This window comes from Mastigoproctus giganteus, chromosome 6 (genome assembly GCF_048544385.1).
Source record: "Mastigoproctus giganteus isolate SK-2022 chromosome 6, ASM4854438v1, whole genome shotgun sequence".
In the NCBI taxonomy this organism is placed as follows: Eukaryota; Metazoa; Arthropoda; class Arachnida; order Uropygi; family Thelyphonidae; genus Mastigoproctus; species Mastigoproctus giganteus.
In genome coordinates this window covers 209,901,876-209,925,006 of record NC_143580.1, presented here as the reverse complement: position 1 = coordinate 209,925,006, position 23,131 = coordinate 209,901,876, and the positions used below count along the sequence as shown (strand labels likewise).

Here is a 23,131-nt window from a genome sequence, read left to right as displayed (position 1 = left end):
TGAGCTACTCTTGCAGCTCGTCTGCACTGCTCAGAGAACTTCATATCTGCCTGCACAATTACCCCCAGGTCCTTTTCATTCTCTACCACTGTCAGCGTAGTACCACAGAGTTGATACGTTGATCTGGGGTTACTGTTTCCCATATGTAGTACTTTACATTTGTCAATGTTAAACTTCATTTGCCACCTCTCAGCCCATCTGCTCAACCTTTCCAGATCCTGTTGCAGCAGCATAGTATCAGTAGTGTCCTTAACAACCCTGCCAACCTTTGTATCGTCTGCAAACTTGGACATTAAGCCTGATACACCATCATCAATATCATTTATAAATACAGTAAACAACAATGGACCCAACACTGAACCCTGAGGAACTCCACTAATAACATTAGTCCACGTTGAGCAGTGTCCATTGATTACCACTCTCTGTCTTCTGCCACTCAACCATCCCTTTATCCATAGCAGCAATTTGCCTCGAATGCCACACTTCTCCAATTTGTGCAGCAGTCTTCCATGCGCAACAGTATCAAAAGCCTTTCTAAGATCCAAATATATAATATCAAAGTTATTCCCTGCATCCAGTTCTTTTGTGACTACATCATAGTATCCAATCAAATTGGTCAGACAAGACCTGCCCTTAACAAACCCATGCTGTGTCTGAGCTATAACTGAATTCTTGTCCAGATGATCCTGCAGTGCTTCTTTAACCAGTGCCTCCATTAATTTTCCTGGAACCGAAGTTAAACTAACATGTCTATAATTACTTGTGTCAGACTTTGATCCTACTTTGTGAATTGGGGTTACATTTGCACATCTCCAGTCCATGGGTACCTCCCCTGAGTCCAATGAAGCTCTCATAATTATGGCTAGGGGTTTGCTTACTTCCTTTGCTGCCTCCTTTAATATAACTGGATATATCCCATCCACCCCGGGTGCCTTTTTTATGTTTATCCTCAACAATTTCTCCTCCACTTTCCTCTCAGTTATTAGAAAATCATCTAGCTCACTGCCAATGTTTACTTCACCTACGACATTCCCCTTCCTGAATAACTCCTCATGTGTGAATGTAGATGCAAAATACTCGTTTAGATTGTTAGCCACCTGAGCTGAATCCTCAACTGTTGAACCATCAACATCCAGTGGACCAATCTGATTCATCCCTTTCCTTCTTGAGTTTAAATAGGTAAAGAACTCTTTTCTGTTTTTCTTTGCATCCTTTGCCAAGGATTTCTCATAATCTGCCTTTGCCTGCCTAATCTCCTTTGTGACTTGGTTACAGACCAACTTATATCTATCATAGGCTTCCACGTCACCCATTAATTTGTATGTATCCCATGCATTTTTCTTCTCTGCCATATGTCTCATTAGTTCATCTGACAACCATTTAGGCCTGAACCTTGAACAATATTTCTTGGTTGGTATGTAAAGCCTGGTAGCTTCCAAGATTAGTTCCTTGAATGCTTCCCATTTTGAATTTGCTGTTGGTAACATCATCAGTTGGTCCCACTGTATAGAATTTAAATACTGTCTCAGACCATCATAGTCACCTTTACGAAAGCAAAAACCCTTCCCTTTACCTCTGATGGTAGTTACCTCCTTGAGTAAATCCCACTTCAGCACACTGTGATCACTGCCACCCAGTGGTTCATTTATCTGCAGATTCCTAATGCATGAAGAATCACTACTGATAATCAGATCAAGAGTATTACTCCCTCTAGTTGCCTCCCGAACATGCTGGTGTAGAAAACAATCATCCAATAAATCCAAAAAAGCCTTGCTAGTGTGTGAGTGACCAACCCACAAATTCCAGTCAATATCTGGGAAATTAAAATCCCCCATTATAAGACTCTCCGATTTACTGGCCCATTCTATTTCCCTGTACAGCATCTTATTATACTCATCAGAGTCATTAGGCCTATAGCACACTCCTACTCTCAATTTTGATTTACCTATGCTTATGTCACACCAAACTGACTCAACACTGCACTGTCCAGCGATGTCAACTGGCTTCACTTCCTTGGATTTTATGTGTTTTTTAACTAATAGCATAACCCCTCCTCCCTTCCTATCCTGTCTATCCTTTCTGTAGACGTTGTACTCCCCAAATTCCAGTTCTGCATTCCTTATATCTGTGTGACACCACGTCTCTGATATCCCAACAATATCTGCCTTTGATGTTTTGAGCAATACCTCAAATTCATCAAATTTATTTACTAAACTCCTAGCATTAGTGTACACGCAAGTATACATGCACCTGTTTCTATTCTTAGCTACCCTAACGCAACCCATGTGTTTACTTGTACCGCAATGACTTCCAGCAGTCTCTGAAATATCCTGCATCTTGTTTTTCAGGCTTCTGCTCATTCCAATAGAAGCAGTGCAAGAATCTCTTTCACCTCTGCCAGTGGCTACTGTTAATCCATTAGTCTTTGTCTCCCCCCAAGCTAGCAGTTTTCCCACCCACCTAACACTGCCTCGATAGCATCAGCAAATATTCTTGCACCCTTTCTATTTAAGTGTATCCCATCCCTGTAGAAGCAATCTCTTCTGTTAACAAGTACAGTCCAGGCTGAAAAAAATTCTACCCCTTCAGCCTTGCACAATCTTTCCAGGGCCGAATTGATCGACAAGGCTCTCATCATATACTCCCTCCTATCGTGTCTGGGCAGAATTGCAGACACTTTCAAATTCAACCCTACTTCACGGCTTTTTTTCAACAGTGACCTGTACTTGTTAAGCAATTCCGCTGGTCTCCTACTCTTAATATCGTTAGTGCCAACGTGTACAACTATATCACCTTTTGTGCCCTTAAAAGATGATATCTGCTCTACAACGTCATCAACCTTTGCCCCTGGCAGACATACCCTGGTCCTGTTCCAGCTATCCTTTTTACAAAGCATGTTCCCCGTTTCCCTGACAATTGAGTCACCAACAACCACTAGTTCCTGTTGGACCAGCGCATTCTGCCTTGGGGGCTGCCTCTGTGTTGCAAGATGACCAAGTCCAAGCTCTGGTGTTGATGTGGGCAGCTGAGAGCTTGATGGGCCCCTCAATTTATTTCCTTCGAGGGCATCCACCCTGTCCTTCAAGGTCTCATATAGGCCCATAACAACGCCGAGTTGTCGCCTAATTTCCTTGCACTCCTTGCATCGTGCACACACAAAGACGTCCCCCATGGCAGTATCATGTCCCGTACCCGATTGCTCCGCAAACATCAAGCAAACAGTGCATCTTAAAAGGCCGTGATTCAGGGGGCAACCGCCCCCCTCAGTTCTCCCCTGAGTCACAGCACTCCCATTAGCTTGAGCCTTTTGCTTTGCTGCTCTGGTCAGAGTCATGATTTCGATTTAAATGTCAATAAAATTACAATTTCAGAACAAAATTAAAACCTTAAACTTGTATCTTAACACAGTTATAACGCTATATTTATTTTTCGGTATCGAGTGTTATCTACGAGTTCCCTTTATATAACTTCCCTATCAAGTATGTATTAATTATTTGTTACGTTTGTACTCTAAGTCGTTATATATATATAGTTAAAAGTACAATTTAATTGACAATGAAGTTTAACAAGATTAATAGATGTACTGATTAATTGACAATATTATATTATGCACTATACTATACAAAGCTAATGCTATCGAATTCCGGATATGCTGTATCGCGCTTCAGTAACGAGTGTTATCTACGAAATCCCTTTATATAACTTCTGTATCAAGTTATGTATTAATTATTTATTTTGACTAATTATTTATGTTCCGTAACCTAAGTGGTTATATGTATAGTTAAAATTACAATTTAATTGCCAATGAAGTTCGACAAGATTAATAGATTTTACTGATTAATTTTCACGTAACAATGGCGGCCGTTTATGAACGGTAAACACGTGGATTTGATACCCTTTCTGATACTAAGTAATACCTACAAAATCTCTATCTAAGTTATTTTAACTTTAAGTACCGTAAATAGGAATATAAAGCTACTCTAGAAATAAGTTAATATGTCAATTTAAACTAATAAAGCAGAAAATAAATCAGAAAAAACTTCTCTATTCCAAGAGCGGCAGAAAGGCACGTCTGCACAGGAAACCCTCGACCTCAGACACATGGAAGACTTCTGCACAAATTGGAGCAGTGTGGCATTGGAGGCAAATTGCTGCTATGGATAAAGGGATGGTTGAGGGGGAGAAGACAGAGAGTGGTAATCAATGGACACTGCTCATCGTGGAATAATGTTATTAGTGGAGTCCCTCAGGGTTCAGTATTGGGTCCATTATTGTTTTCTGTATTTATAAATGATATTGATGATGGAATATCAAGCTTAGTGTCCAAGTTTGCAGACGATACGAAGGTTGGCAGGGTTGTCAAGGGCACTACTGACACTATGCTACTGCAACAGGATCTGGAAAGGTTGAGCAGGTGGGCTGAGAGGTGGCAAATGAAGTTTAACATTGACAAATGTAAAGTACTACATATGGGAAACAGCAACCCCAGCGCAACGTATCAACTCTGTGGTACTACACTGACAGTGGTAGAGAATGAAAGGGACCTGGGGGTGGTTGTGCAGGCAGATATGAAGTTTTCTGTGCAGTGCAGACAGGCTGCAAGAGAAGCTTCATGGTGTATTGTCGATGGTATATAGGAATTTTTCTAGCAGGGATAAGGAGGTGTTATTCCCTTGTATAAGGCAATGGTCAGGCCACACCTAGAGTATTGTATACAGGCCTGGAGGCCTCATTTCAAAAAGGATGTAGCGATGCTGTAACGAGTACAGAGAAGGGCAACAAGATTGGTGAATGGAACAAAGGGGTGCTCTTACGAAGGAAGGCTTAAGTTTTGCAAATTACAGTGTCTGGAGACTAGGCACCAGCGAGGTGATCTGATAGAGGTGTATAAAGCCTTGAATGGTTTGAGCATGCTCAATGCTGATGGGATTCTTCCTCTTGCTCAGTATAATCACCTGAGAGTGCATAAATTCAAATTGAGGAAAGACAGATGTAGGATAGACTTGAGGAAATTTGCCTTTAGCCAGCGGGTGGTTGGTTGGTGGAACAGACTTCCATCCCTTGTCGTGGAAGTTGATAGCCTAAATAAGTTTAAGGCTCAGCTGGAGAAGTATTTCGAACGAACAGAGGGGTGAAGTGGAAGTGGTTATTTTTTTTTAATTTTTTTTTTATTTTATTTTTTTTGTTTGGCTGATGCTGCATAAGCTTGCTTTCTTGCATCAAATGCCTCTACTAATGCTAATGCTAATAAAAACGCTGACCCCATATAATAATGGGAAAAGGGCCAAGACAAAAAAAAAAAAAAAAAGAAAATCATGTACATCTAAGATGTATGCAGCAATTTCGATTGTTTTTACATAATTTCAAAACACCCATATATTTTTGTTCGGTCTATTTTTGTATTAAATTCTATTGTTAGTATTATGAAATAATAAAGTAATTGTCATTCATTAGGTTATAATAACATACAGTCTAAATTATTTCTAAAAACTGAATATTGTAAAATGTAATATTCATTTATATTCTTAGTGGATTTCTTTTTTTAGTTTAGTCCATTCTTCCTTGATTTGTGGAATTTATTCCAACCAAAATTATCAGAACCTGCTATTCCAGTACATCACAACAAACAGGTAATTATTTTTCATTTATATTATTTTGAGTACTGTTGCTTTTTTACATTTTTGATATCTACAGATTTCCTTGAGTTTTTTCTGATGCAAAGTGCCGTTTTTATTTGATATGTACTTTTACTAACAAATGAATGAAAATGAACAAAAATTGAATAAAAATTTTAACAAGTGCATTTTAAAATGTCAAATTATATTTCATATTTAAAATTACAAGAACACCCATTGGCATTATATTGAGGGTTAATATAATTCATAATCAGTGGATTTGTGCCAGTGGAATATATTCCACAAGTATCATGCATAAAAAAATATACCACCATGGTTAGACCCATGCAGTTTTTTTTTTTTTTTTTTTTTGGCTGGTGCAGCATAAGCTTCCTCACACCATGTGGCCATTGCTAATACTAATGAATACCCATAAATAGTATACAGGGCAAAAAGTTGCACACCATGGAGTAAATTATTTTTATTATAACAGATATTCAAAATGGCCACTTCCAACTTGCAAACACTTTTTGCATTCTTTGTATGAATGATGCCTTGACACATATCAGTGTCTCTTTTGTCCAACGATATTGCTTCCTTAAGTTCATCAATGTTTCTTCAGCCGTTCTAGTAAACAGCAGACTTCAAATGATCTCAAAGGAAAAAATCGAGGGGTGTGAGGTCTGGTGACATGTGTGGCCATACAACTGGGCTTCATCATCCTAGCCACCTGTTGGGGAAATGTTCCTTGAGATCATTTCACACAACTAATGAATAATACAGTGGGGCTCCATCATGTTGGAAGAACATGTTGTTCCTTTGTTGTAAAGGAACATCATTCAGAAAACTATCATGTAATTCTGTAGCATATGTAAGTATATTTTGTCAGTAATGATTTCAAAGAAATAAGGACCAATTATTTGACCATCCCACATTCCAGCCCACACCATAACCTGAGGGTCAATTTTTCACATTAGTCGCTTGCATCCAATTAGGATTACTGTCTGACCAGCAACAAAAATTGTGCATAATGACATTACCATATAGGTAAAATACTGCCTAGAGATATATCAATCTTTATGAAAAAGATTGATATATCTCTGTTTTACACTTGATACGCATATTGTACTTTATACGGGTGAAGACAATTGTTTCAAGAATACACACTCTGAACTTTGGCTAATACCTGTTGCTTGACTTAACTTCCTCGTTGATTTTTTTTGGGCTGTCTGCAAGCTGTACCAATACCATCACTGATGTTTCTTCATTAGTTACACTTTTCGGTCTTCCACTTCAGGGATGATCAGCAACATCTGGTTTCTCTAAAATGGTTTATTAATCATCCAACAGTTTGTTGATGAATTGGAGGCAGTGTGTTAGCACCTTGTACCCATACATAAACACTAAGCTCACTCTGTCATCCTTAAATAACACTACTCTGCATGATTTTCAATTTTTGTAAACTAATAGCTATTTTTAACTCTTTTTTTTTTTTTTTTTTCTGATTTCAGAAATGTTCTTTTTTCCTATCACGCACCATTTTTTCATAAATCACTTAAGTTGATATCATGAGCCATATCACTGAATGTATTAAATTAGGAGTAAATGCTGGGAATTTGTAAACTAAGTCTTCACATGTTGGCAACACTGCCTTCAGTCATTTGTTTCTTGACCTTGAAAGTTTCATGCAGCAGTGTTATTGGTGTGAGCTCAGTTTATTTTTGAGGTTGCAGAATAAAACTTGTGCTGAAAAGTGAGTAAAGTGTCTTTACCCAAGTGTTTGACAAGATATTACAGAATTTGCAAAAAAATGTGTATTGTGCTCAATTTTGAGTGAAACTCGGTAACCAAGATAAACAATGGGTTCTACATAAAGTTTGCTGAACCTGTGTCGAAGCAATGAGATTCTGGAAAATTGGTAAAAAGAAGACTATACCATTTACAATAGTATGACTGTGATGACTGTTACTTTTGCTTAGTTAATGTAGAGGTATACAATGCAAAGAGTAAGAAGTGCATTGTGTATCCTAATATTCCATCTGCTATTAGACCAGTCGCACATGGAGATAACATGTTCATTCCAAGCCCCCCCCCCTACTTATATTGGAAAATGTAGCAGTAGAGCGTGCTGAATGTGAAGCTTCTGAAGATGAAACTGTCTACACTCTTGGGAACATTGAGTCCCACCCTCAACTTGTTTTTCAGCATGAAATTAATGATCTAGTAAGAGATTTAAATTTACCAAAGGAATCTACAGAACTCCTTGGTTCTATATTTAAGTCTTCTAGTACATGGGATGTTTTTCTCATGCTACAGACATAGAGAATGAAAACTAGTCCTCTGAGAACAGTTCTGTAGTTTTTTGCAGTACTGGTGACCCCGCTTAATGATGATAATTCGTTCCAGAAAAACAGAGCACCAAGTGAATCCACGCTAAGCAAGTGACGCATTTCCATAAGGTAACATATGTATTTGTGAGTTGCGGTCGGTGCCATACGATATTTCCTAATCAATAATAAACATTAGTGAAAAGATGCACAAATGTCAGTCAAAATATTTAATATTCAAATATTTGTACAAAATATTCTGTATTACATACGTATATAATTATGTGGTAACTACTTACGTATCAATATTAAACTTAAAATTCCAATTAAAATCATGAATTTAATTGATGAATTTAGACTATGTATATAAAGTGCTTAGCATCATAATACACAGCCATTTCTGAATAAACAGAAAATTTTTAAGGTGGCATCGTTTTAGGTTATATCTCATATTGTGAATACCTTCACAACGAGTTGCCATGATATTGCACTACTTCGAATAAGTAACGCTTCACCTAAGGAGAAGACTAGTGTTACTTATTCTCAGATAGGTACCACCACCCAGACAGCACTGTTTCAGGGCTATTTGGCCCTTCGTCAGTGAGTGGGTAGGTACCCAAGTGATGCAATGATGGCAAAAACAGTTATGAAGTATAACTCCACAATATGAGAGATGCCTGATGGTGTATGATGTATTTAGACTAATGCGCATTTAGGGCTAGAGCCTCAAGCTGCGAACAAATTTAGACTATGTATATAAAGTGCTTAGCATCATAATACACAGCCATTTCTGAATAAACAGAAAATTTTTAAGGTGGCATCGTTTTAGGTTATATCTCATATTGTGAATACCTTCACAACGAGTTGCCATGATATTGCACTACTTCGAATAAGTAACGCTTCACCTAAGGAGAAGACTAGTGTTACTTATTCTCAGATAGGTACCACCACCCAGACAGCACTGTTTCAGGGCTATTTGGCCCTTCGTCAGTGAGTGGGTAGGTACCCAAGTGATGCAATGATGGCAAAAACAGTTATGAAGTATAACTCCACAATATGAGAGATGCCTGATGGTGTATGATGTATTTAGACTAATGCGCATTTAGGGCTAGAGCCTCAAGCTGCGAACAAATTTAGACTATGTATATAAAGTGCTTAGCATCATAATACACAGCCATTTCTGAATAAACAGAAAATTTTTAAGGTGGCATCGTTTTAGGTTATATCTCATATTGTGAATACCTTCACAACGAGTTGCCATGATATTGCACTACTTCGAATAAGTAACGCTTCACCTAAGGAGAAGACTAGTGTTACTTATTCTCAGATAGGTACCACCACCCAGACAGCACTGTTTCAGGGCTATTTGGCCCTTCGTCAGTGAGTGGGTAGGTACCCAAGTGATGCAATGATGGCAAAAACAGTTATGAAGTATAACTCCACAATATGAGAGATGCCTGATGGTGTATGATGTATTTAGACTAATGCGCATTTAGGGCTAGAGCCTCAAGCTGCGAACAAATTTAGACTATGTATATAAAGTGCTTAGCATCATAATACACAGCCATTTCTGAATAAACAGAAAATTTTTAAGGTGGCATCGTTTTAGGTTATATCTCATATTGTGAATACCTTCACAACGAGTTGCCATGATATTGCACTACTTCGAATAAGTAACGCTTCACCTAAGGAGAAGACTAGTGTTACTTATTCTCAGATAGGTACCACCACCCAGACAGCACTGTTTCAGGGCTATTTGGCCCTTCGTCAGTGAGTGGGTAGGTACCCAAGTGATGCAATGATGGCAAAAACAGTTATGAAGTATAACTCCACAATATGAGAGATGCCTGATGGTGTATGATGTATTTAGACTAATGCGCATTTAGGGCTAGAGCCTCAAGCTGCGAACAAATTTAGACTATGTATATAAAGTGCTTAGCATCATAATACACAGCCATTTCTGAATAAACAGAAAATTTTTAAGGTGGCATCGTTTTAGGTTATATCTCATATTGTGAATACCTTCACAACGAGTTGCCATGATATTGCACTACTTCGAATAAGTAACGCTTCACCTAAGGAGAAGACTAGTTTTTGCCATCATTGCATCACTTGGGTACCTACCCACTCACTGACGAAGGGCCAAATAGCCCTGAAACAGTGCTGTCTGGGTGGTGGTACCTATCTGAGAATAAGTAACACTAGTCTTCTCCTTAGGTGAAGCGTTACTTATTCGAAGTAGTGCAATATCATGGCAACTCGTTGTGAAGGTATTCACAATATGAGATATAACCTAAAACGATGCCACCTTAAAAATTTTCTGTTTATTCAGAAATGGCTGTGTATTATGATGCTAAGCACTTTATATACATAGTCTAAATTTGTTCGCAGCTTGAGGCTCTAGCCCTAAATGCGCATTAGTCTAAATACATCATACACCATCAGGCATCTCTCATATTGTGGAGTTATACTTCATAACTGTTTTTGCCATCATTGCATCACTTGGGTACCTACCCACTCACTGACGAAGGGCCAAATAGCCCTGAAACAGTGCTGTCTGGGTGGTGGTACCTATCTGAGAATAAGTAACACTAGTCTTCTCCTTAGGTGAAGCGTTACTTATTCGAAGTAGTGCAATATCATGGCAACTCGTTGTGAAGGTATTCACAATATGAGATATAACCTAAAACGATGCCACCTTAAAAATTTTCTGTTTATTCAGAAATGGCTGTGTATTATGATGCTAAGCACTTTATATACATAGTCTAAATTTGTTCGCAGCTTGAGGCTCTAGCCCTAAATGCGCATTAGTCTAAATACATCATACACCATCAGGCATCTCTCATATTGTGGAGTTATACTTCATAACTGTTTTTGCCATCATTGCATCACTTGGGTACCTACCCACTCACTGACGAAGGGCCAAATAGCCCTGAAACAGTGCTGTCTGGGTGGTGGTACCTATCTGAGAATAAGTAACACTAGTCTTCTCCTTAGGTGAAGCGTTACTTATTCGAAGTAGTGCAATATCACGGCAACTCGTTGTGAAGGTATTCACAATATGAGATATAACCTAAAACGATGCCACCTTAAAAATTTTCTGTTTATTCAGAAATGGCTGTGTATTATGATGCTAAGCACTTTATATACATAGTCTAAATTTGTTCGCAGCTTGAGGCTCTAGCCCTAAATGCGCATTAGTCTAAATACATCATACACCATCAGGCATCTCTCATATTGTGGAGTTATACTTCATAACTGTTTTTGCCATCATTGCATCACTTGGGTACCTACCCACTCACTGACGAAGGGCCAAATAGCCCTGAAACAGTGCTGTCTGGGTGGTGGTACCTATCTGAGAATAAGTAACACTAGTCTTCTCCTTAGGTGAAGCGTTACTTATTCGAAGTAGTGCAATATCATGGCAACTCGTTGTGAAGGTATTCACAATATGAGATATAACCTAAAACGATGCCACCTTAAAAATTTTCTGTTTATTCAGAAATGGCTGTGTATTATGATGCTAAGCACTTTATATACATAGTCTAAATTTGTTCGCAGCTTGAGGCTCTAGCCCTAAATGCGCATTAGTCTAAATTGATGAATTTAATCATGAAAAATGTGTCGATTTTGGGTTTTAATTTTAAATCGCCTGCAGCGTTACCACCCAACAATAAAGTCAACTGATCCTTCATCGCTTTGAAACCTGGCATGTTTTTTTTCTTTTTTCAATATGAAACTTCTTTTAGGCATTCGTTTCCAAAAAAGTCCAGCTTCATTTATGTTAAAAACTTGTTGAGAATTATAACACATAATACCCCTCTTCAGTAATTTTAACAAGTTCTTTTTTTGAAAGTGTTGGCTCCTTGATCTGCACTTCCAGCTTCTCCCTAAATTTTAAATCTATTCAACCAGCCCTTACTAGTTTTAAATGGTTCCACATTTTTTTTTTTAGGTGAGTTTTCTGCAGATCATCATATAGGCTAATCTCTCTTTCTCTTTTTTTTTTTTTTAATTATAAAATTTAACTTAACTGAATTCTGCATTGGATATTATCTTTAATAAAATTAGTTAGTCTCTCCATTGCAATCCTAATAGCCAGCCTAGCCTAGCTGCTTGCAGTGGAACAGCTGTCTTTCCTGCTGTCAAAATTAATTCTTTATTTTTTGTAATTGGTCTTACAGTTAAACTTACCAGTCCAAAATTATGTGGCATGTCCCCTTGTCGTTGACCGGAATCGATTCGCTTCAAAACGTCTAATTTAATTTTCAAATTCAGTCTTTTTCTTACATTTATAGTCTTTGTACTGTGTCTAGACATTGTTGCTTTTTCATTCTTATCCGCCATTATTAACTCTTCGAAAATGTAAATGCATTGGTTGCATTAATTATGATACAATGTTCGAGTAAACTGTCGATTACGCACGATGTCTAATACTGTACTGCGTCATGACTAGACTTCAGATAAATGCATATAATGCAAATATTACAAGCAATATACTTGATCATTTTTTAAAATGTTGATCTCGGAACTACGTAAGAAGTCACTGTACTGCAATTAAATTAGCGTGCGAGAAAACTTCATTGTGCATCGGAAAATTTCACAAGTCAGCATGGGAAACGTTTTACTGCTGTTTTGCTATTCATTTTCAAGCTATCATCTCCATCAAATGAAACGATTTTGTTAAATATTCCAAAAATGCAATCTGTAAAAGAGCGTTATAGTGATTTGTGACAGTTTTATAGTCAGATACGGGTTATAATATATGAACAGTGTTATAGCAAATCAGCGTAAAGCAAACCACGTTATAACGAGGGCCTGCTGTAATATAAATCACTTAATGAACTATTTAGGAATTAATTACAATCCTACACAGTGGAGACTTTTTATTGACTCATCAAAGAAGAATCTCAAAGGTGTGTTGCTCCACAATAGAAATAAATATGGGTCAATTCTGGTAGCTCATTCTGTGCATTTGAAAGAAACATACAAGAACTTGAAGAAGTTTTTGAGAAATATTAAGTATGAAGAGCATGGTTGATTGGTTGGTCTGTGCTGACTTTAAAGTAATAGGCATGTTACTTGGACAATAATCCAGCTACACAAAAATGCCTTGCTTTTTATTTGAGTTGGACAGTCAGAAATATACAAAACATTATGGATCCTAGTGGATTATAGGTTGTAGTCCCTCTGACAAAGTTTGCTATGGTGTTTCACTGTATTTTTCTTTCTTCCCAGCATTGATATTCTACCAGTAACTTTCATCACTGACCTTATGTGAAAATTGTTTATTATTATAAGTAGTATTTTATTCACATTATAGCAAAATTTTCACAATATTCGCATTTGAACTTTGTGAATTGGGGATACATTCACACTTCACTGAGGACCTCCCTGGAATCCAAAGGTGCTCTCATAATTATGGCTAGGGTTTGCTTACATCCCTTGTTGCCTCCCTTAATATAATTGGATAGATCCGACAACCCCGGGTGCCTTTCTTATATTTAACTTCAACAATTTCTCTTCCACTTTCCTCTCTGTTATTACAAAATCGTTTAACTCCCTGAGAGTGTGATGAACTTCTAGCATCCACTTCCCTAAAGAATTCCTCATGTGTGAATGTAAATGCAAAATACTCCTTCTGTTTGGCAGCAACCTGAGCAGTATCATTAATAGTTAAACCAGCAGTATCAAGTGAACCAATATGATTTGCTGCCTTCCTTTATCGTTCATACAAGTAAAGAAATTGTTACTGTTTCTTTACATCCTTTGCTTTGATTACAGACTAGTTTCTATCTACCATAGGCTTCTGTGTCACCTGATAATATATATGCATCCCATGCATTTTTCTTCTCTGCCATAAGTCTCATTAGATCATCTGACTTCCATTTAGGTGCCTTGAACAATATTTCTTAGTTGCCCAGAAAAGCCCTTCTGTGATTTTTTCCTTTGAATGCTTCCTAATTTAGAATTTGTTGATGGTAAAGAATTTAAAAACTGTATGAGACCACTATAGTCACCTTTGTGAAATCAAAATCCCTTCCCTTTACTCTTGATGGTAGTTACATCCTAAAGTAAATCCCACATCAATACACTGTTATCACTGCCACCTATTGGTTCTTTTATCTGCATATTCTTAATGCATGAATTATTACTAGTGATAATCAGATCAAGAATATTTCTCTCTCTCTCTCTCTCTCTCTGACATACTGCTGTAGAAAACAGTCATCCAGTAAATCCACAAGTCTTGCTAGTGTGTGAGTGACCAACCCACAAGTTCCAGTCAATATATGGAAAATTAAATTCACCCATTATAAGACAGTCTGGTCCACTCTTTCTCTGTACAGTTGATCATTGTACTCATGAATCATTAGGCCTATAACACACTCCTACTTTCATGTTTGGTTTCCCAGTGCTTATGTCACGCCAAACTGACTCAACATTGCACTGCCAACCCATGTTGATTGGATGCAATGCCTTAGATTTTATGTGCTTCTTAATTAAGAGCATACCCCTGTGCTATTCTGTCTGTCTGTCTGTCCTGTCTGCACACATTGTACTCCCCATATTCAAATTCTGCAGCCCTTATATGTTAGTGACACCACATCTCTGATATCCAAACAATGTATGCATTTGATAATTTTGCCAGCACTTCCAAAATCATCAGATTTATTTGCTATGCTCCTAACAATGGTGTACATGCAAATATACATGCATGCACCTGTTCTTACAGTTAGTTACTCTTACACAGCCCATGTATTTACTTGTTCCATGATGACTCACAGTGGGCCTTGAAATCCCTGGCACATTGTTTTCCAAGCTGCTGCACTTTCCAATAGAAGCAGTGCAAGAATCACTTTTGCCTCTGCCTGCGGTTATTGTTAATCTATTAGTCTGTGTATCTTCCCCCAAGCTAGCAGTTTTACAACCCACCTAACACTGCCTTGATAGCACCAACAAATATTCTTGCACCGTTTCTGTTTTCGTGTATCCCATCCTATAGGAGCAGTCTGCCTTGTTCTCAAGCACAGACCATGCTGAGAAAATTCTACCCTGTTTTTTTTTTTTTTTTTGTAGTTGTTGACGCATAGGCTTCTGTGGCCATAATGCACCTCCCAAGGTTTTTTGCAGTACTTTGATCCAAGCCCGAGGCGGGAATCGAACCCGTGACCTTTGGGTTGCCAGGCAGGCACATTACCCACCCGGCTAGCCCGGTTGGCACCCTGTGATCCTTGCACAATCTCTTCAATGCTAAATTGATTGACAAGGCTCTCATGTCTGGGCAGAATTGAAAACACGCTCAAATTTAACTCTGACAACTTTTTTTTTTTTTTAAATGTTGCCCTATATTTGTTAAGTAATTCTCTAGTATTTCCTACTCTTGACATCATTAATGCCAACTTGTACAACAATATCTTTTGTGCCCTTAAAAGATTATATCTGCTAAACATCAACGTTTGCCCGTGGCGGACATACACTATTCTTATTCCACCTATTCTTTTTTGCACAATATATTTCATGTTTTCCTGACAATAGAGTACCCAAGAATAACTAACTCCTGTGGAACCAGTGTATTCTGCCTTGGGGATTGTGGTACCAGGTACTCTAGTGTGAGATCTGGCATTCAGTTAGGCAGCTGAGAGCTTGATTGATCGCCATTTTAGTTCTTTCAAGAGCATCCACCCTGCCCTTCAAGCTCTCATAAATGCCCATCAGAATGCTAAGTTGTCTAATTTCTTCACGCTCTCTGCACAATGACATCCCACCCCTTGGCCTGTTCCAGAAAGTCTGCAAATGTTGCACAAACAGCACATTTCATCAGGTCATGATTCATAGGAGCACCACCCCTTCCATTCTCCCCCGAGCCACAGCACTCCTGCTACTTTGATCCTGTAGCTTTGCTGCTCTAGCATGGTGCATGATTTCTGTTTAAATTCAGTGCAATTGAGAATGCTACACTAAACTAATATACTTAAATGCAATAATAACATACAGCAATAATACATACTACACTATCAAGTTTGTTATATGTACACTAGTGTGCGAAACTTAAGGACCAACACTATTTCTAAAGATTCCAACCACAAAATCTTTTCTTAAGGTACTCTTTACTGATGAGAGTAGATTCAGTCTCAGCAGTGATTCTGGACGTCAGTTAATCTGGCGAGAAGTTGGCACATAGTATCACCCCGCAAACATCACTGAAAGGAATCGATATGGTCGATCGAGGTGTTCTCATCTGGGGCGTTATCTTGGATGGACATACATAACTCCAGAAACTGGAAGGCAGTACCGTAACCGGTGTACGCTGCTGTACTGAGATAGTCCTTCCTCACGTGTATCTGTTCCAAGATGCCATCCCCCCCCCCCCCCCGAGTTCATGTTTATGGATGATAATGCCACACCCCATCGCACTGCAACTGTTGATATGCTTTTGAAAAGTGAGGACATTGTTCATATGGATTGGCCTGCCCGTTCTGCTGATCTAAATCCCATCGAAGACATTTGGGATGCTCTGGGGAGACGCCTAGTGGCACGTCCATTCCCACCAGAAAATGTTCACGAGCTGAAGATGGCGCTGACAGAGGTATGGACAGTCGGTGGAAAGCTTGCATCAACATTAGGGAGTGGCCATATCTCCTACTGACTTATCTTCCCTTTGTTCCATCTTTGGAAGTGATGCATCTGTATCATGGCAGCCAGTGCTATGTTGCCATTTTTTAATAAAGTCCCTCTGTAGCATTTTGTTTCTGTTGTTGTGTCGATGTTGTTTCCTTCATCATTTCTGTACATCACAAGGTTCCTTTGGTATGCTTTTTCCATATCCAGGCCACTCCTACAAGAAGCTACAGGTGAAAACCTGACTGGTCCTTAAATTTTGATATATCGATACATTTGTAAAATTATAAGTTAATTATAATAGATAATAAAATTATCTAACTAGAGCCAACCTACATGATTCAAACTTTCGAGGTGCATGTTTATCACAATTAAAACACTAGAAGTCCCCTACTACAGACTACAGTATAAATTACAAGATACGATATTTGCACCAAATTAGCACAACTGTTCTCTGTATAGTAAGTTGGAATGTTGAAAATTTCTAGCTAAATTTAAAAATAAACTAATGAACATGACTAGGGCTATAAAGCTATGTATTGAATATGATTTAATATGTTAATTAGGTTAATAAAGCAAAGTGTGTTAGTTGTCTGACAGCACCAGGGGTTTCCCCCATCTCCACGTTGTGTACTTGGTTTGTGTAGCATGGAGCTCTGTGTAGGCCAGAGATTTAAAAAGTGTGTGGGTTAATGAAGCAGCAGAAGTTTTTTTAAACTCATCCGTTCTCCCGAAGCACAAAATATTTTTGGCTTTACATTGACTCTTGTCATCGTTATAGTAGATACCAAGTTATTGTATCTGATATTTTAAACATGAAAAGATTATGCTGCTTCTTTTTTCTGAAATTTTTAATAGCAGATCAGATGGAAACAAGACTTGAACATTCAAAAGAACTGTTAAAGAACTTGAATCAAATAATTTGTGATTGTGATTCAGGATTTTTGAAACAATAGTGACAGGAGATGAAACATAGCATTTTCTCTATGAGCCACAGAGACAAACATCAGTTCTTTATATCCCCCAGGAAGTAAAAAAATTCAGATTGCTATAGCTGATCATTAATTATTTTTTGTCTATAAAGGCATGTCTATAAAGGTATATTCATTACAAAATATACCAGGAGGTCATACTGCTAATAATGGTAATGTCTTTATATTAATACTTTGGCAGGAAAAATTGGAAAATACTCTGCTACAGTGCTTATCTTATAACAATAATTTTGAATACTTTCCGAGTACTCTGACTCTCTTACTTTATCCTCCTTATTCATCTAATCTTGCAACACATGGATTTTAATTTTTTCATGAACTAAAGAACTCATTAAAGGGATGGAAATTTTCCACTTAAGCAGAAATTATAGCAACTATGACAAACTTCTTTGAAGAAGTTTTTTTTGGAAATTATTTAACCAGAAGATGTAAATGACTATCATTTGTTCAGAAAATTTCAGTATGTAAATAAAAATTTTGAATATATATATTCCTTAATTTTGGTTCTTTGTTTTTGTAAATATAGTAGACTCTCGATTTACCGAGATTGGATCAACCGGGACACTTCAAGACTCCAAATTAAAAAAAATCAACCAGAAATCATGAAAATTCAAACAATAACTAGAATAGATATAAACAGATATTTTGCAAGTCGTAAATAAAGGACAAGAAGTGGTGTTATAAGTCATTGTTGGTAGATTAATGTGCCTATTATCTTGGAACCCTTGCTGTCTTCCTACCCGCTGTTCAAAAAAAAAAAAAAAAAAAAAAAAAAAAAGAGACAAGACCAAGTGTTTAATTTGTTTTAGTGAATCACATCAGTTTCTGTTCTATCGCACCACTAAAGGACAAATTTTATTTTGTTATTTATTTCAGAAAATTTTAAATAATTTTTTTTATAGTAACTTTTATTTATTTTATTTTTTTGTTTAGAAATCATGAAAATGATGGGCAAATGCAAGAGTTGTGATTTCAGTTAAACAAAAACCTGAAATTATTCAAAAGTTTGAGAACAGTGCATCCGTTAAATCTTTAAAGAACCATAATAATGTTGGTGACCAAACCATATGTGATGTTGTAAAAAAATAAAGGGACACTATTAGATTTAAAATCGACATCGTAAAAAATAAATGCATGTCCAATACGCACTACTCGCGTATTGGAGATGTGAGGTTTTTTTTTTTTTTTCTTTATCTATCGCCATACTTTTTACATAGGTTGCTGAACATTTTTTTTTTGATACAGTAAGTCCCAGGCTTACATTATGTTATTTATATACAGTATTTTTTTATATGACTGAATATTTCAGTGAAGGGGAACTCATTTCACCAAATACCGTAACGTAAAAACATACACAATTCCAGTTATCATTATTATCCCAAATGCAGTAAGATCTAGTTTACTACCCCTTTATAATTAGATGCACTAACAGAAAAGCCCAATAAACCAGAAACTGCAAATTGTTTTTATTAGTTTATTGTAGTGACCTCCAGAAATGTGCTTTAGTAAAATGCGAGCTCGCGTGGGGTTATAAGTGAGTTTTCGCCCTGTGAAATTCTTTTCAGAAAATTTAATTTTGACTGTTATCATAGTACCGACTAAGAGAATAAGTGACAGCGGTACTAGTAAATCAAATCTACCAAGAAAAGAAAAGCGATCGAATTGGCTTATAAAATTAAAATAATAAGGATGTATGAAATGGCCAAACATTAACACGTATCAGCTCAGATTCAGATTTGTCAGTGACAGTGGTGAATACAATAAAGGACAAAGACAGAATACGAGAAGTGATGAAGCAATCAGCACCAAGGAAGTCAACTGTAATAACCAAAACAAAATACAAATCAGTTTTTGCAGTACAATAACATGCGTTTTTTTCTTCCTTTTATGCTTTCTTTTCTTGTGTCTCTGGCCACTTCACCAATGTCCCCAGATAAATTTTTTAATTGAACTAATTAAAAATATATAACTATTTTTCTTCTGAGGATATTATGTGGTTTTTGTAATTTTGGCATATCAGGTATATTGTAGCAATATTTTATTAGCCATTCCCGAGTTACGTAAAACTCTACTTACGTAAGAAGTCCTGGAATGTATATCTTATATGTGTCGAGGACTTACTGTATTTTTGGATTAACCAGGAAATCGATTATCCGGGATTTTTTTTTTTTTTTTTTTATCATCTATCCCGGAAAATCGAGAGTCTACTGTATATTATTTCAGATAGTCTTTACAATCTGGTACCCCCTTCCGATTGATTTTTGCAGGGAGCAGTGTTTGACAAGCTTAGTCCTTCCTAGTAGTGATTGGAAGCTCTGACCCCTTCAGTATATGGTACCCATTTTAGTTAAATGTATTTTTATTTCCCCTTTGCAGCTGGTTTAAAATCTGAAAACAAGTTCCCAATTTTAAAAACAGTGGCAAGAGGGGAATAAACATCCTCCCCTTCATCATCATCATCAGCCATTTTTAATCCACTGCAGGATGAAGGCCTCTCCAGCAACTTTCCAGTTCCTTCTGTTTTGAGCACTGGCCATCCATTTACTACCCAAAAACTCATGAATTTCATCTATCCATCTCTGCCTTTGTCTTCCAGGTTTTCTTCTAGCTCCTGTTGGGTACCATTCTATTTTCTTAGTCCATCTGTCATCATGTCTTTGAGCTATGTGTCATGCCCAAGACCATTTTAGACCTCCCCCTTAGCACTATTTTAAAATCAGGAACTGATTTTCTGATTTTAAAATAGCAGTGGGGGGTGTCACTCTAATGCTAAGTAAAAAGAAATTGGTGGGAGAGGCTAGACCTATCATTCACTACTGCTCACAATGATCGATTGGGACAGATACCAGATTGTAAAGACTAACCGTTATTTCTTCACTAACTGGGTGATAATGGGTAGATGGTGTATTTTACTTGGTGAACTAGTTTCCATTAAACATTTAATAGTATAATAATAATCTGTACGTTACACAGACATATTAAATTATATGTTAAAAAACAAAATTGCATTAAGTATGTTGCCATTTAATTTTTGTTTGAAGGTAAATATTCATAATGTAAAAGACTTTCCAGCCAAAAAAAGAGTAAATAATTTTGTGAAACCCTATGTAATTTGTCATTAATCAATCAATATTTTCCCTCCACCAGGCTTTGCTGATATTTTGGTATCAAGTATGCATGGACTGTCCAGAAAATGTAAAACTAATTATTCAGAATACTCATGTTACAAAGAACATTGCTTTCAATTACATCCTGTAAGTACAAAATCTATTAAATCTATTTTGTTTCAATGTAAAAATTATATTGATTGAGTAGATTCACTAGAAACCAATTCAATGGCACTTGCCTGTAATATCTTAGGCCAGTTCATATGGTTGCCTTTAGCATTAAGACATCTTGGTATATCTCTTAGACTTCCTTTGACTGCTTATGTAACCAGTTGCAGACTGTTTTTCTGCATTTCAGCATCCGTGTGGAATCACTATTCCTTATATGCTTTTTTTTATAAGCCCGAAGATATTGAATCATGTTGGAACGGATCTGGCTGTGAAGAGGTCATTCCAGCACTTCCCATCACATAACATCTAATGTTCGTTAGATATACATCTGGATGAGTGTTTCCAAGAAGAATAATTCCCTATGTGAACTTGCTTCTATTGTTTGTTACAATGCCAGCTGCTAGTTCTCTGTGTCCAGAAACAGTTTGACAGCCTCCTGCTTTGGAATACAATAGAATCTGATACACAGTTATTTACAGCCCCACTCACCTATCATACAGCTAATCACCTGCTGGTGGATGTGTGGCATGGCATGGGATGATGTAATATTCTCAAACATCACATTCTGAGTGAATTTATATTGAAATTACCTTATATAAAATAGTGAAATGTATAATTTAAAAAAATATTGAAGAATACTAGTATATTCACACTAACTGTGTTTTTTAAGAGTGATATATGTAACATATTAACCTTATATATTATTCTTGTTTATTAAGCTTCATATGTGTGCAGAATATAGTTTATTTGAAAAATAAACTTTATTCTGCTTTAATATATCACAAGTAAATCTTAGTAAATATTCTGTCTGTGTTTCAGCAGATAGAGTTATGTAACTATTGGAGAAATGGTAACCAACCAGATCAAAGTGCAGTTTTTGTGTAATGTCAACCCTTATGCTTGAACAGAAAACAATGATAAATGTCTGGAATCACAATATGACACTCCATATTATGATTCCAGTTTGATGTATGTGTTCATGGAATACAAGCAAGAATACTTTTTTTTCATCAGGGCACACCCTCACATTTTCTTCTGTTACTACTCTCCAATCAAAACCTTGGCTGATTGTCAGAAACCACCAGTTGCCATTCTTCATTTCAGCTGGCTCTTTTTTTCTACACCATTGAAGTTATTGTACATGCTGAAATGGGGACGGGGTGGCACAGTGCGCAACATGAAGGCAATCCTGCTTCAGCTAATGATTACTGATAGGGGTTCTTTACACGGGATATCCCAAAAATGAAATAGCATCATCCCTAATTCTTCTTATAGAGCCAAATCTGGTAGCCACAGCCTTCCAGAAAAATTATCCAGTCAGATAAATCCTAGTAAAATTAAGATTACAAATAAATATTGTTTCTTCATGTGAAAAGCAGTAATCCAGTTCACCAGAAATATACTGTTATTGGGTGAGTGATCCACCCACCAATTCCATTGTAGCCCTGGAAATTAATGCCACATAATAATCATATTCATCATAGTCATTTGGTCTATAGCCGACCGGGCTAGCCGAGTGGGTAAAGTACCTGCCCGGCAACCCAAAGGTCGCGGGTTTGATTCCCGCCTCGGGCTTGGATCAAAGTACTGCAAAAACCTTGGGAGGTGCAATATGGCCACAGAAGCCGATGCGCCAACAACTACCAAATCAAAATCAAAAATCAAATCAAATCATTTGGTCTATAGTATACTCCAATATTATTTTTGTATTCTTATTATCAGACCACAGTTACTTTATTGTCTCAGCAGTTCTTATTCACCATTTACACTGGATACACTCTGCAAATCTGATATAGTAATAAAAAAAAATAAATAATAATAATAAATAAATAAATAAATAACCCTTCTGTCACATCTCTTTTTATTCATGTACAGTACAGTCTGTCCTCGTATAGCACGATAGTTGCGTTCCTAGAAATCCTCGTGCAATGCGAAATCGTGCAATATAAACAACAGGCCCTATGGGAAAAGTAGGGTTAGGTGCCGACCACCCAAGATTGAACCCACATTTGGAACCAAAACATTACCAAACAATAAATAATCGGGTAATTTTAATTGTTATAAAATACGTAAGCATTTTATAACGATTAAAATACGTAATAAAAATATTATAATAAAGTATTTTTAGTATTTTTTAATACTAAAAAAGTATTTTTTACGAATACAATACATATTTTATTCGTAAAAAAATTATTATATTAAATAAAATAGTCGTAATAAAATACTTACGTATTTTATAATACATAAGTATAAATTATAATACGTAAGTTGTAATAAAATATTGCTAATACTTTTGCTTC

General features: G+C 36.8%; 1 protein-coding gene across 1 annotated transcript in view; it reads left to right on the top strand.

Moving 5' to 3' along the window:
- The window catches only part of puf (ubiquitinyl hydrolase 1 puf), a 1,022,896-nt gene that overhangs the window by 802,833 nt on the left and 196,932 nt on the right, over nucleotides 1–23,131 (top strand). The window contains exons 66-67 of the mRNA XM_090376705.1: nucleotides 5,547–5,630; nucleotides 20,701–20,807. Of these exons, the coding sequence (XP_090232831.1) occupies nucleotides 5,547–5,630; nucleotides 20,701–20,807 (191 nt within the window). The remainder of the gene's footprint in view (nucleotides 1–5,546; nucleotides 5,631–20,700; nucleotides 20,808–23,131) is intronic.